The sequence below is a fragment of the Haemorhous mexicanus genome, chromosome 7 (genome assembly GCF_027477595.1).
Source record: "Haemorhous mexicanus isolate bHaeMex1 chromosome 7, bHaeMex1.pri, whole genome shotgun sequence".
In the NCBI taxonomy this organism is placed as follows: domain Eukaryota; kingdom Metazoa; phylum Chordata; class Aves; order Passeriformes; family Fringillidae; genus Haemorhous; species Haemorhous mexicanus.
The window spans coordinates 18,682,348-18,698,351 of NC_082347.1; the positions used below are offsets into that span (position 1 = coordinate 18,682,348).

The 16,004-nt window shown below is 41.0% G+C and overlaps 1 protein-coding gene across 10 annotated transcripts in view; it reads right to left on the reverse strand.

Annotated features, from left to right (window-relative positions):
- Positions 1-787: 787 nt before the first annotated feature.
- ZMIZ1 (zinc finger MIZ-type containing 1) overlaps positions 788-16,004 on the reverse strand; it is a 337,415-nt gene continuing 322,198 nt past the window's right edge. For 9 of the 10 annotated variants that reach the window (XM_059851278.1, XM_059851280.1, XM_059851277.1 and 6 more), the window contains 3 exons: positions 14,777-14,940; positions 8,820-9,068; positions 788-5,248 (listed from right to left, as the gene is read on the reverse strand). In XM_059851278.1, the coding sequence (XP_059707261.1) occupies positions 5,141-5,248; positions 8,820-9,068; positions 14,777-14,940 (521 nt within the window). In that variant the 3' untranslated portion in view covers positions 788-5,140. The remainder of the gene's footprint in view (positions 5,249-8,819; positions 9,069-14,776; positions 14,941-16,004) is intronic. The other variant, XM_059851282.1, reaches the window with a different exon arrangement.

A 16,004-nucleotide genomic window follows, 5' to 3' on the forward strand; every position in this document is an offset into this window, starting at 1 on the left:
AGGACCTGTGTGTGTTGCTGATATCCTAAGTACTCCTTGTGTCACCATTCAGGCTGCTTACAGCTGAACAGGTAGGTAAATTAAACAGATTTGTAACTCAAAGGTTGCATTTAGAAACCAAATGCTTTAAGATGGAGATGCATTAAGAAAAAAAATTGTCTAATTTCACTTTAATAACAGGCTCCAATTGAAAGAAAACTATCAAATGTGGAAGAATTTAAAACAAAGGTGCTGATTGTTTAGTATCTCCACATGTGCCAGCTCCAGAGAGAAGCCATCCTTTCCTTATGTTATGTTATTCATCTTATGTTATTCATATCACATAAAGATTTAATTTCAAAGTAATTATTACTTGTTTGGGAGAGAGGCAGTGCCCTGCATACTGAACAACAAGTTACCAAGGCCTTGCATGGAAGGGACTTTTTTCTGTGTGATCCCATATTTGCATTCATAATCTTTTTTTTTATCTTCAGTCTCCAGGGTGGTTCCCACCTTTCTCTTCCTGCACCAAGTCCTGCTCTGATAAAAGATACACCTCATGCAACTGACTTCCACATTAACTCAAGCCAGGGAGAGCAAAGGGGAAGTTCATGGTTTCAAAATGAAACTCAAAATTTACAAAGCAGCTGCCAATTAGACAGACCTTAATTTTGCAGATTTATTTAGGAAAAAAAATTTAACATGAGCAAATGAGAATACTTCAGTGTTACAACAGAGTATATAAATGTCTAGCAATAGTCAAATAATTTGATCTTTAAATACAAAATAACCACATGAACACCTAATATACAGGTTTCATCTGAATACATATTTATTAGATAAATATTAGGTTGTCACATCATCTAACTACATACAGTTTTGCAAGACTAAAAATCACAATTATTTTTTCTGACCAGTTTAAAGTATGAAATGATTGCATTGTACTGTACATACAATGTACAAACAAAGACAATGGCCATTTTTGCATGTTACCTCAGATTGTACTTTTTTTTTTTTTAATTCTCCTCTGATCGTGATATCAAAAATTGTACAAAGTATGAATTTGGTTACAATTTTTTTTTTTTTTTTTAATCCCCGTATTTTTCTTCATTATTTCTGTAGCACCCTAAAAATACACAGGTGATAGACTAGTACACGTAAGCTAAATATTACATGTAGATAAAACAAAACAAAACAAAGGATCAGAGTATATTACAGAAGTGAAAGTGGAACAAATGCTGAGACTCCACAAACGCTAACAAACAGGATTCATTTTCCACATAAGATGGAGCTTCAAGCTTTTTTTCCTGCAAAATAAAAACAATGCACATTCCAAGGAAAATGAATGCATTTCTGTTAACATGTCTCTATTTGTCATTTACATATGTACAGCTGTCCCTTGAGTCTCCGCTGCAGACACTGGCGTGTACTGTCAGTCCTATAATAATGTCTTGGCAGCAGAACTGTAGATCTCTGCGGGTTCTTTCCCAGATGAACTTCCATAGGGAAATGATTAAAAGGTATAAACAAACAAAAAAAAAAAGAAGAAAAATACTACTGGAATCTCATATAATAATTAAGCTTTAAAAGAAATGACTGTGATTACCCTATTTGCTAGGTTTTTTTCTCTAAACTTTAGTACGGCAGTGAGCAGATAAAAAAATAACTAAATTTTCAGAAGCTTTTTCATACTGACTTCACTATACAGTACCTGATTTTCGGTGACAGATAAATTTTATAACTGTCTCAAATGTCCAACATTTGGGTGATGGGTAAAAACTGTAGTCTCTTTTTTAAGTTCTGCTTAGAAACCAAACATTCTGTAAGTTTAAAGAAGTCAACTGTCCGCTTTAATTATCTATTACTGTACAAATCAGGTGCCAACACTGCTCCAAACATATTGCTAATATCTATGGGGCTTTTTTTTCCCTTTATGCTTTCCAACAGGTACTTTTAAATGATACATTTTAAATACTAGCAGTTAGCAAAAGGTCAATCCTTAACATACCTGGCTTAAAATACTAATATTGTGTTTAAGAGAAAATTCATTTTAGGTGACTAACTTAGCTAATCAGGAATCAGTGGAGAATGGAACATGAAATAGAATCAATTAAAAAAATCAGAGCAACCAGTTCCAACTAATAGTGAGAAATCTTCTTTATTCCCAAACCTATGGCTTAAGGAACTTACCCCCCAAATAGAAAAAAACTAACTCTAAGGGCATAAAGTCAGTTTATCATTAGCCACCTCTGCACTTGACTTCCAGACCTATATAAAAAATGCAGCAAAAAACCAGGGGGAAACTACTACAGGAAAATGGCTACACAACACATCCGTATCAGTAACTGAACAAGGGTCTTTCCTAGGAATTGTGTGATAGCAGCACCACACCACAACCATATTACCATGTATTACACCAAGGTATCTTTAATATTCTGCACAGATCCTCTACAGGTTGTCAAGCCTACATAAGAAAAAAGACACTTCTAAGCAGAATAAAATATACTATACTGTTTCCCTCCCCCACCCACCAACAACCCTAAGTGTCTTTGCCCCAGTTTCAGAGACTGGAGCACCAGTACAGCGATATAAATATGGTACCATACAGATTTGCTGCTTGCCTTAGTGCATCTTTACCTGGTCAGACAGCTGGTCCTACGTGTTCTGCTCTCTTGGGCAAATGAACAAACTCTGCCATTACCAGCTCATGATCACCCACAGTCAATGAACACTGGTTGATCAGTTGGGGTTACTTTTTCCCTAAGCAATCACTTTTTCCCCAGGCAAACACAATTATGTTTCCATGACAGAGCTAGGCCCTGATTATCCAGGTACTGCCTGATGTATCAATTCATTCATTACATAAATGGATATGAAATTTGGGCTAACTTACCAAAAGAAAATAGGGGGGAAAAAAACCCAAAACCCAACTCCCTTATTCTGTTAAAGAACCCTCAATTTTCTTTTTTAAAAAAGGACCCATATTTTTCTTCAGACAAGGTATTTAAAAACACCAGCAAAAGTATAACCAGATCATGAAAATGTTGAATATTATCAAAGACGATACTAAAATATTCACAAAGATATTTACAATAGCAATTCTTAAAATAATTGATTTTGCATAATGAACAGCGCCTTTCTTAAAAAAACTTGAAAGAGGAAAAATATAAGTGTGGGACCATTTCTACATAATACGTTTGACAGATTCAATACTCCTACTGGAAAATAAAAGAACTAAACCGCCATTTCCTTTAATATCTACAGCAAGGTGCTGCTGACTAGCATATATATACCACAACGCATGTACAGCAGTAGTGGGAAATGTTAACAAAAAGAGCAAAATAAAACAAAAAATGCAGAGAATTTACAAATATGACTTTGGTGAGGAAAGCAAATCCAGAGTTGTAAGCACAGAGCATGCCATTTACAGCATTGCAAACTAAACACAGAGGGCTGGGAAGCTATTTAGTCAAACTGACAGGAACCAACAAAATTTTGCCTGGCACTTCAGTTTAAAACGCATTGTGGTGAGCAAATGAAGGGTGTTTGATTGCATTTGGGAAGAGGAAAAGGAGTAGGGTCAAATATGCTTTAGTATCAAAAGAAACAAAACCAGTAACTGTACAGTGGGGAAAAGCTGAAATGTTGCACCACGAGGGCAAAGTTGGCACACATGCACTTCTTACACAGCTACTGTACATCATTTATAAGAGAGAGAGAGAGAGACAAAGAGCACAGAAATGGGCACAGAAGCAATAGGAAGCTCATGCAGGAGCAGCAACCACACAAGAAGCAAAGATCACAGGGGCAAGACAGTAATTGTGGCAGCAGGGTCTCTTGAGGGCAGTAGCAATCTACTGACAGGTACTTATTCTCCCCACATTCGGTCCTTCAGAAGAAAGAGCTCATCCCAGCAGCCAAAGTTTAAAAAAAGGAACTGAAGGAGGAGAAAAGGAAAAGGCGGAAGTATCTGTAACAGTCACAAAAACAGAATGCAAAGCAAAACTAAAATGAAGCTGTAAGACGTCTGTCCAATGTCAATGCCCCTTCTCAAGCTGATTATTAAAAAGAATTATGCGGAAAATGATGTTACTCTCCCTCCATCCTGCAATGATTTCCTCGCTGCCTTCAACCCAGCTTGTCTTACTATGCATTGTGCAGTACAGACAGTGACACAAACTCTTGGGGCACCGAAGGCTGTGGGTAATAATCAGGAACAGTTTGGTTTGCATCCTGCCTCCCTCTCTTTTCCATTATGTATGGCATACATGGCAAAAAGATCTATTATAGCAATCTCTACAGCTGGATGTTAACGCAGTCAGAAATGGTACTGATTTGAAACCAAATCACAAAAATCCCTAAGCATTGCAAACTTTAAAAAAACTCTTCCTGGGTGCTTCCAATCTGTGTGCTGAGCCAGAGGAATCCTCTGCAAAGAGATGGTAAAGACCCCTGTGCTTGCAGGAATCCCAACACCCACAGCTGCGGCCTGCAGAGCTCAGGACTCCGTTACTGAAGTCACATTAGCTACACTGCTGGCTCCCTCTGACAGGCCTGTGTGTCTTCCCTAACTTTGCCACTTGTAGGATTTGTGCTTTTTTGAGCTTTGTAGGTGTTTTTTTTCATTTTGTGGGTGGCCAGGACAATTACTCCAAGGCAAACCCATGGCTGGAGGGGGGCAGAGGAGAGGTGGGGTAGAGGGAGATACAGTTTCAAAAAAATGGAAGAACAAGCATTGTAAAGACACTCTGAGACGGGTCAATTAAAGACAGTTCCATTCTGTTGATTTTTCTTCCCTTGCCAAGATTCGGTTTTGCCAAGATACTTCACACTATGTTTATCACAGAACTCTCTCTCTAGAGGATGAACACCAAATGGGGTTTCCAATAGCTGCACAACTGTCTATGCTTCTTTGTCACATGTAGCATGGCAGACTCGGAGATTACCGCATTTATTTAACTTTTGTATTATTTTCTCCCGTCACTTTCGCAGTCTTTGAAGCTAACAAAAGCAGTTCTGAGATGAAGAAAGCAGGGAGTGCACCATTGGATCAAGTTGTGAGGTTTTTTTTCTTCTCTTGTGGAAAAGGAGTGTTAAGATTCCTTGCTGTGCAGCCACACACGTGTGAACAAGTGAAAAGGATGGGAGAATACATATGGTTTCAGTTGTTCTCAAAGAGAGACAGAAGGTCATCATTGCTATTGCTTGGCAAATCAGGAGGATCCAGGTACGAAAGCAGCTCATCTGGATTTGTGAGTTCTGGAAGCAGCTATAAAATACAAAGATAAAATAAAAATTACAGATACAGAAACACAACTGAGAAAAGAAAGGGATTAAACACCACACATTTGTGGAATCTGGTTTTCATAACAATATATCCAAATAAAAGAGAAGGCAGTGTCACAAGCCTAACACCCTCAGATGATGCAGTATCCAATTGCTTGTGAAAGTCTCTGTGACTCAGTTTTCACCTGTGAATTACATTATCATCTCAGTTAGGGTTTCTCAGTCCACCTCCCCATCATATTGCCTGGCTCATCATGCTGACAAAACCTGCTGGATAAATGTTCATTATGGATGTTTCCTATAAAACACTGCATAAATGTTTGAAACAAGCACTTTGAGTAATCCATATGTAAGCTTTAAGGTAGATGGGCAAAGGCTGGTCTGGCTCTCACACATCATTTTGATGGCCATCCAAAGCCTGCAACTCTACAGAAGGAGGCAGCCCTGTCCTTTGCTCACCCCCAGTAACTCCTCAGTGCACTGATCTAAGCTCTGGGACAGTGACCTGGAGCAAGGAACTCACCCAGGGTTAAAGCAACCAACAAATCAGGGAAAGTAGGAAAAAAAAAACAACAATTGAGGAGGAGGACGGAGAGAGGAGTGGCAAGGCAGCTGGGTGAGTCCTTCTCCTTTCTGTGGCAGGAGTTTATAGTGGTTGGAAGTACTTACTTGACTACAGCATTACATGCAATTCCAGACATTTTAAGGGGTCACAGGTGTAACACTCCACCCAACAGAAGATGACCTAATCTGTACAGTTCTTTAAAGTATCAAAATTAATAGCTATGGGACTTCAATTTGTATTTCCATTAATAAACCATCACAACACATTCTTTTGGATCTGACAGATGACAAGTACATTGTAACTCCTGCATTGTGCATCAGGCAATGTTTTCTGCTCTATAATGCATCTTGCCCTTTCGTAAGCAAATATAAAAGTGTCATATGTAAAAAATTGCAGGGAACAGTTTGTAATAAAGCCCTTTTATGTTCTGCATTGTTTTAAAGACAGGAAAATATGGACTGTTTTAACAAACTTAATAGTAGGTATAAGAAATTAAAGTTGTTCAATGTTTTCAAATATTATAAAACCAAAAGCTTGACCACTTCAATTTAACAAATAAATACTGTATTTATATGTTTCTAGTACTCTTGTGCAAATGAAACTTCATCTTCTAACATATGGATAAACAAATTTTTCAATAAGCGAAACATGAAATGCCAAAAAAGTTTACTGCTTTCTAAGCATTTTGAAAAAATGCAACGTCAAGTTTACATAAACAGAATCTCCCAGAAGGAATCTTCTTCTTAAGCTACGACCTCATTTTATTCATGGTAAAAATACGATTGTCATTGTATGGAGATATGAGACTTTTAAATGTACTTCACCTCCTATCCTAATTTTTTATGAGTATATCATAAAAAACCCAAAAAAGGAAAAAAAAAAAGTCCAAAAGAAAACTGCAGCCCCACCAAGTGTGGAGAAATAAAAAAGTTATTGAATCTGTCCTACAACTTGTTCTTAAAAATTTGAATTGTCTATGAGACTCATTCTTGTATAACCGGGGGTTTTTAAAAAAGTTTAAGAGTGGAAATTTTAAGCAATATGCTCAATATGTGAAGTTGAAGTCTTCTAAATTGTGAGGGTGATCTCAGCTTCCCTCAGTCAGAGGGATCAGGCAGCACAGCTGGCCTCCTGCCCAACTGGTGTGAAAACCAGAGACCTCAGGAAGGCCTTGCTGGGAACTGAGAGTGTGTGCTGGAGCAGGGACAGAAGAGAGAGGAGTGCCAGGGCCTGGGAGGGGGTGATGGGGACAGAAGCTACAGGAATGTGCCAGATTTAGAGTGTACCCTAAATAGATCGAGTGTAGAGTTTGGAGAAGTGCACTCCTGAAGTGCAAATTGAGAGGTCTAACCAGTGATTTCAGTCTCAAGTCTCTGCTGTCTAAAGTACCTGTGCAGATCTCCCCTGTCTGTGCCTGCCTCCATATGAGGTGGATTCTTTAAGCCAGGTTAAACCTCAGACTGCATCTCTCTGAATTCCTGCAGAATGACATTGACTGTGTCAGTACAGAGTGGGTCAAGCTGCCCACAGTACAGTGCTCTGTTTGCTTTGCTGCATGGGACTTTATTCAGCCAGGTTTCACAAGACACCCATTAAAATAATCCATCTGATCAGGATCACAAGTATTTCCATTAAGTTTACTTCCCACACTGTACAGCACTTGCCTACCATTAAGAAACTAGCAATCCTTCATCAGTGATAACCACAGTACTGTGCAAGTGTACAGATTTTTGTACTTTGCTTCTCACCAAGGAATGGGTGCCTGACCCATAACAAAATACTCTATGTTTCTTAAATATTAGAAGAAAAAAAGAGACATTTTCATTTCACCTTTCAGTATTGCTCAGACAGGATCCTTAAGGGTTCAGAACTTAACTGCCACACGAACTATTGTTCCCAAAGGATGTGCACACAACCATACTGTGTGAAACAGCAGAAGTTGCCTCACTGATCACTGCTCCTGCAGCATCCTGGAGCCTTTATCTGTCCCCTAACCCCTTCCCTCCCCTGTGAGGCTACCTGCCAGCCCAGTGCTCCTGTATGAGAGGGGAGATGCAAGTATACAGCAACAGCAAATACAGATATAAATCCAAGGCACAGAAGCGAACATATCTCTAAGGAAATTAACTGTGCAGCAGCAGACTTTGGAACAGACAGAAGATACACAGAAGATACACAGGAATGCATGACTCAAACAAAAATCCAATCCTAGTGCTGAGGATTTATATTTTGGGAGGTAGATGGCTAACCAGAGAGATATACCTCAAGTAAGTCACTTCCAACTCCACTGAATCGATGTTAGGAGATCAAAGACTACTTTTGGCCTTAAAACTAGCCTTCAGTTTGTTGTGAGCTGCCTCCCATGGTGGCTAAGGAGGCAGGAAATGTCCATGTTGTTTATGTTCCTGTGTGGTGTACTGGGAGGAGGAACTTATGCTGCTGAGCCACCCACAAGAGCAGGTTTGGAAGGGCAAAGACTGTTTCTGGCTGCAGGGAGCAGGGACAGTGTCACAGGGTGGGCCAACACAGACCCCGCTCCCGCTGGCCAGGACATGCCGCAGGGTTCAGCGCAGAGCTCATTTGGCACAGCAAGGCCTCAGTCAGAACCACGCACAGCTGTGTCCCTCCTATCCAGGCACTGCAACAGCTTCAGGGTCCAGGAGAGCACAGCACAACCAGCGCCGAGGTGGGAAAGGAGGAGATGGCTCCCGGCCTCGTGCCCGAGCCGCTGCCTAACGAAATGCCTGCCTCGGTGCAAGGAAGAGGCTTATGGTTCGCACACCATGCAGCTCCTCCAACCAGAACCATCCGTTCTCCCAGCAGGTGAGGAGTGCCCTGTCAGCTTGGCTGCAGCACCTGCGCCCATGTACCAAAGCATGAAGGATGGCATGTGCTGTGGAAGCGGGTCCCGGCCCCTGCCCTCCCCGCCCTCCCGCGCGATGCGAAGCACACGCTATGGCAGGCAGATGAGAGTATGACACAGACTTACATCCAGCGAGGGCTCCGGCATGTCGGGTGCTCCCTGTCCACCAGCCTGACCCTCTAAGGCTGAGGAGGGGTTAAAGGTCAGGTCACTGTGTGGATGGTTGCTAGAAGCGGCCGGGGGTGGCTGCCGGGACTGCTGGGTAGGAGGCCCGCTGTGATGTAATGGCTGCCCTGACTGGCTGCTGGGGTGAGGGACGTGCAAACCTTGCTGCATGGAAGTATGGGACTGATCAGTGCTGCCGGGATGAGGGATCTGCGGAGGAGGAAAAAAGCAGGAAAAGAAAGTGAGGCCACAAGGTACAGTGCTCGCAGTGCCTGACTCTGTAACTGCATGTTATAAACAAAATAAATTTTAAAAGGACACACACAACAAAAAACCCCAACAAAACCAATCGACAAACAACAACCAAAAAAAAGAAATAAAAAAGCGCCATTGGAAAAGGAAACTCCATATCCCAATGCTGGAGGGAGTGTTTCAGCTTTTTGAAGATTGTCTGCAAGGGGAAAAAACACATTGAACTTGTGCTGATGGTTTGCTTCCTTGTCATGTGGAAAACTGTGTATGAAGATGCAAAACAATGCACCACAAAGAGGAGGGAAGGAGGCTTATGGGTGCTGCTTAGCATTAGCAAGGAAGATGCTTTTGCCCTAAAAAATGTTATGAATGAACAGAGAATTGGTTGAATGACCCCCATGCCAGGAAACTCATTAACTGAGAAAATGCATCATTTCTGCTCAGCTCCCCTGTTCAGTAGCTTCCTGACACTGCAGCCTATTCCTGTCTCAGCTCTTTACAAACATCTTGCAAACACCAGCTCTTCCCCACTCCTTCCCTACTTTTCTTCTCAGAATGCAACACCCTTGTTAAAGGCTGAAGGTTTTCCTTGCTGATATTTCTGGGTTCTGATGGCTAACAGAACCAAGGCACTCAGGAAGCACATTCCCCACCATGAGCTGAGCTGCTGTGGGTGGCTGCACACCTGCTGACTGCAAAGTACACTGCCTTAGCTTCAACTAAGCCAACAATCACACTCTTGGTATTCATGCTGTGGGTGAATTGTCTAGCAAGAGCTTAGTGGTTTTTTATGTTTTCTGTGGGGAATAAACTACCAACCCACATGTGTCTTCCTAACCCTATTACTGAATGGGGGAAAAGTCTTTCTCACATGACAGAGAAGCAATAAAAATGCACAAGTCCAATTCTTCCTTCTGCTGCATGTCACATTTAATGCTAGTGGATTCTCTGGGACTTGACCTTGGTGCCATGAGAAAGAAGCGTCTGAATGCTTCAGAATCAGATATCTCATGTTAATTGGGCATATGGAGAAACAAAAAATGTAAACATTTTTTGAGGAATGCTACATATTGGACAAAGTGAAGCTGAAATAAAAGAACAAATACATACAACAACAGCATGACATTCATCCAGCCAAGCCAACAGAAACCAGCAAAATGCTATGTCAGTATTCACCCTTTCATATCACATAAACTGCAAAGTTATCTTAACTTCAGCCTTCAGCTTCAGAAAGCAAAAGGGAGGTTATTACAAAATGTACTTAATTATTCCCATTAAAAAAAAAAAATTAAGGAAACAAGTATTTTTAAAATACTTTTCACCACTCTTAGGAAAACTGAAACTTGAATACTGATCCATTGGGACAGTCACACTCAGCTGCATGGAGGTCCTTGTCAATACTTTGGTATTATGAAGGTTTGTGGAAATGATTCTACCTGCATGGCATTTGGCTTTCTATCCCATATGAGAGTTTAAAGTAACTGGTAAAAAGTACTGATATACATTTCTCCATTGAGGTCACAGTTTGACTACTTGAAAAACATTCTCCAACACTGTTGTTACTGTAGGGGTAAGTTTGTACAAAATCTGCCCACAGATCACACTTTAATGTAAAAGAATTTGCAGCCCAAAAACTTGTATAAACAGATGTCTGTCTTAATAGTACTGTTTCCTTCCTCACTTACTGAGGACATGTGCAACAGAAAGTGTGGAAATTAGAAAGCTTAATAATAACAACAAAAAGTAAATGCAATTTATGATAGTGCTGTTAATGTGGGAAACCAGTTGCTGGAAAAATCCAAAACCAAACAGGATTATATTGAAGAATCTTTTAAATTTATCCCTGAATGCATAAAGCAAGGGTCATGCTGGCATATTTATATAAATAATTATTTTAACCAGGAGAGGCATTCATGTGCACTCAGACAGATTTCAAAACAAATAAGCAGGTTAAAAATTCTACATTGTATTTATACAGGCAAGAATTTAAATATATATTTAGCTGATAACACAGTCACTTGAGTCCTTAGACAGTGAGTGTATAGGGACTAATTGTTTATTGCAAGACTGAGGGCAATCATATTCTTTGAAGAGCCATTGCAGATTCCAAATCCATCTGACTTAGGCCACTGACTCCACCAGCCCCTCAGTGAGAAAGCAAAATGCTCAGGATGGGAACATTTTCTATTTGCATTCAGCTAACTGATGATACTTTTGCTATGGTGCAAACACATTGTAAGCAGCACACTTTGGGTATGTTTAGCTCGCACCTGCGACTCCCACCATTTTATTCTGAAAGCAGTGACCCTCACTATGCAGAGTGTTACAAAGTTGCCTTTGCTTGCACAGTAAGATAATTCCAGAGTTGTTTTTAACAGCATAAGCTTTGGCACTCTTAAAGCATTTACAGTCTATAAAAGAAAAGCTTTGAGCAGACAACTACATCTTCAGCTTTACAGCACAGAGCAGCACAACTCTACAGCCCAACAGTGACCTCTAGGCGTGCTGAGATGTACAAATGTGGAGCAACAGGGCCTGCCACTGCACAGCAATATTCTTTCTGTCTCTGAACAAAATTATTAGTGGAAAAGAATCACCAGGTAAAGTCAATGGCTTATATCTCTCTCAATTAGGAGGGTCACAGTTTTACCAACTGTTTTGCTGTGTTAGCTACCAAAACTGTTAAAAGATGCCATCCTGCCTACCCTGCTGATGTTCTTGGCCACTTTTCCCATCCACCTGTTTGCCATGTCTGCAGGGTGAAATCTTGTAGATATGCACTCCATTTCCCCACCCTGCCCCTGAATTAATTTCCAGTCACATCAGTACCTGGGTCCAGACCACTTCATGGCTGCAGTAACACTTTTGCTGAGAGGGAGGAAAAGTGAAAATAGAAACAAGAGTAATGACTTTTTACAGTAGTACCAGCTCATATCACCTCCCTGTGTGTATGAACCTATGGTGTCATCATCCATTGCTCAGTCACTCCTTACACTGTCTGCAAGAAGCACTAAACTAGAGCTAACTGAATTCTCCCTTGTCTAAAATGTGGTTACAATTTCTGAAAACAAACAGGAGCTGCCATGATTGTGGCAGCTGTTCTGTAGCAATCTTGCACTGTTGCAGTGTTTTGAGAGCTGCTCCACAGCTCTCAAAACACTCTATGCTGAGGAAGAGATATTGCTTCTGGTCATGTTTCAGATCCTGATTTTTTTCTTCTTCTATAGGAGCAGAACAGCAGTGTTAAGGGAAGGAAATTCTGACTGATCCATCCCTGGTTACCCAGCCCTAAATACGTTGAGCAAATAACTGCATTTCCTGGAGTGACCTACAGAGTATGTCTGGAGGGATCAACTTTCTCTGCCTACCACTGTGTAAGGGCCACCACATAAATCTTCAAAATAGGAAGGCTAGGAACTTCCTCAGCAGCATTCAGCTCCAGTAAGAGAGACCTCAGGTCTGAAAGGACAGAACATCCAATCCCAACTCACCTTGTAAATGGCCAAAGTGAACAGTATGTGCAAACTACAAAAAGCTGCTAACTGTGTAAAGTAAAGAAAAAGCCAGAGAAGAGCACAGGCAATATCTTAAAACCTCGGTTCAATCACACAATTTGTTTATAGTTGTTTTTGTATGAAGTGTCTCTTCAAAGACATGCAACTACACAATTTAGGAATGTGTAAAAGGCATGTATTTCTCTAAAAACAGTGATTTTAAAAGATGCCTTTCTTGAGTGTCTGCTACAGTAAAACAGTTCATTTTCAGAGAAAAGGACAGAGGATAAGAAAGAAAGAGGAAAGCAGAGATTTTATAACACTGAAAAGGCTGTGTGGGAGCACTAAGAGTCCTCAAATGTGAACGGAAAACTGCACAGCCACATTGACAAGGTTAATCTAATTCTCCTCTGCTAAAAGACCTGAAAACTGATTCTCATTACAGAATATCAGCCACAGACATAATGTAGGAATCTGCTTTAGCACTGCTTCCTATTCCCAAATGATATTGCTTGAGTAGCATGATAGATGAGGGAGAAGTGAGGCAAAGGTTTACTTTAATTGCCAGCTATCATAAGCAAGTATTAGATTTGCTACAGATTGGCCCACAGAACTGCAAGTCCATTAACATTTGCCTAGATACACTCCCACAGCTCTGGAACATGCATAGCCTTGAGGAACTTTCACCTCTGCTATATGTAAACACTCCCATTTTCAGAAAGCTACAAATTCTTCACTTTGATATTCAACTCCTTCATATCCTACCACTTCAGAAATTTCACCAGGGCAGCAACTAAAGCAAAGGTATGCCTGATGAAGTCAGGAGGCAGGTGCCAGATAATGGGAAGCAAAGAATAATTCCTTGTGACTTGGATTGGAAGGAAAGCAGCTGTGAGTGGCTCAGGCTGGTTCTCCCATTTTCTCTCACTACTGTATTCTGATTCTGTGTAGTTGATTCTTGTGCAGAGAATTCTGACCACTCGGTGCTGTGTATGCGGAATTTGCCAGTGTGAAGCTACGTTTGCAGCATGTTTGTCCTCATTTATCAGCCTGTAAAGTGGTAAAGTCATTACAGTTTCTGGACTCTTCCTCTGCAGACAGTCTTGGTACCTGGACTCTCTCCAAACTATACGAAGAACTCTTTCTCCACTCTCTTCTATTTCTCACCATCCTCCTTGGAAAACCCACTGCCAGCTAGAGGAGACACTGACTGAGTAGGCTTTTGCTGAGCATCTGCTACCACGTTTCCTCATTACATTCTGAAATTGTACTTTCTAGGATTCACTCAAGACATGGCACATATGACTTGTCAAGTTAAACATCCTTCCTGTGCAGTAACAGCGCACTTTAAACCCCCTGCTCTGCAACTTAAATGAACATAAAAGGATGTATACACACCCCACACACAGAGTTAAAATAGATGACTAACCATGCCTAAGAGCTAAATGCTGCTGGTAGCTTTTCTATCACCTAGTTGCTGCAGTACTGCATTTTCTGGAGATATATAAAGTTCTGTATAGAAAACTCAGTGCTCTGAGCAAGCTGCTTTTCCAATACACAGTTCTGCCTCACCATCTGAGACCTGAGTAACCTCTATTTTTCAGTCTCTTACACTGATATTTTCAGACCAGTGGCAGTGTCTCTCCTTGAAATCTGCAAGCTTGTCCTATTACCAAAAGTTTAAAAGTGCCTTTCATGCTACTTGAGTAGAATTCCCCCTCAAAATGCTTTGATGCAAATTTTGCCCTCAGAGAAAAAGCCAGGGAAGATATTGTCCCTGCTCTGAAGTCATCCAATATCTTGCTTTAACAAGCTGTCTCTTGGAGATGGATATTCACAGTCCTGCTGGCCTAGAGAATGAAGTACATTTTTTTTTCATGTGTCAGAGCAAAGCACAATGATTAATACAAGCACACTGAGCCAGGTTCTTTCTTTCAGATAAACAAGCTTAAATGACAATTCAAAAGTGCAGAAATGCTTCTCCAAAAACTCAAAATGGCCAGAAACTATAAATTGGCATTTCCGGCATTTCTCAAGACTACTCTATTTCACCAACTTCCCAGGCGAGGAACGCACAGAAAGTACAAGCAGTTCATAAGGTGAGTCCATCGGCTGGATGAGAGCTCCTTACCCCCACCAAGGAGAATCTACGTGCCCAGCACCATTACTTACAGATTCCTGCATGGGGTGACTGAGAGGTTTGTCGAGAGCTGCCATGCTGCTCGGCATGTCTGGGGGATGTGACAGCTGTGGCCCATGCATGAAGTCATTCATAGATGTGCCACCAGGATTCCCATGCGGGAAGTCAAAATTGCCATGACCTTGGTAACTGTTGCCTGAAAGAGAAACAGATGTGATTTGTTTCCAAGGTTGATCTCTCCGAGTATCTTGCAGGAGCTGTGTGATTTGATGCCCTCCCTGCACAGCATAGGGAGCTGTGACACTGAACTTGACAAAGCTGTGTCCCCAGTGCTGAGTGAATGGGGACAGGGCACTTGGTTTCCAAACACTGGCTGCTGCAATAATTCATTTATGTGTTGGAACTAATTGAAAACTGCTGACATTTTGAAAAACTATTGCCAAGTCACCACATAAACTTAACCATGCCGAGAAGTAAACAGGATATTAAATTCTATGGGATATTTGTATCTGGAAGCATCTCAGTGTAACTGAGACTGACTGCTCAAGTCTCATATTATTTATAGGACACCTGTGTTATTTATGGCCGTGCTTCTACACACTCAGTAAGACTGTAGCATTGCTTCAGCTTCCGATTAAAGTAATTGACAGAAGTGAATCTGCAAGGTGCCACAACACCAGTTCATAGCACAGCCTCTACTCTATCCCTTCATAAAAGGTATAGAAGAGGTGTTCTTATCTAATTGGGGCTCCCAAAAAACTCACAAAATTCACTTGACTGACTGGATTTACACACACATCTTGAAGCAGGCCTGGAGTCCCCTGCTGCTCTGCAGGACAAGTACTCTGCGACCACTGTCCATAGGGATCAAGCCCACCTCAGCCCAGGATGTCCTGAATTCTAAAGCAAGCAGGTATCCCAATACAGGGATTTTACTCTTCATATTTTTTGTCAAGATTCCTCTCTTAACACTTCTAACTCAGATATTAACTCTAGTGGCTTATTTGCTATGAACAGCAGAAAGTGAACTAAAACCATTCACCTACTTCATACAAGCAACTGAAGTGGATGATACTGAGCTCTGAAATAACAGAACAGCTTTGGAGCTTGCACAGAGAGCCTGCAGTGTGTCAGAAGAAGTACCACAGTTTTAAATATTCAACTCAAGAAGGGAGTTTGACAAACTGAAGTAGTTGCATCATTTGCTCTTTAGCACAGCTTCACAAGCAGAAGTTTAATCTTGGAGGAATAGTAGTCATT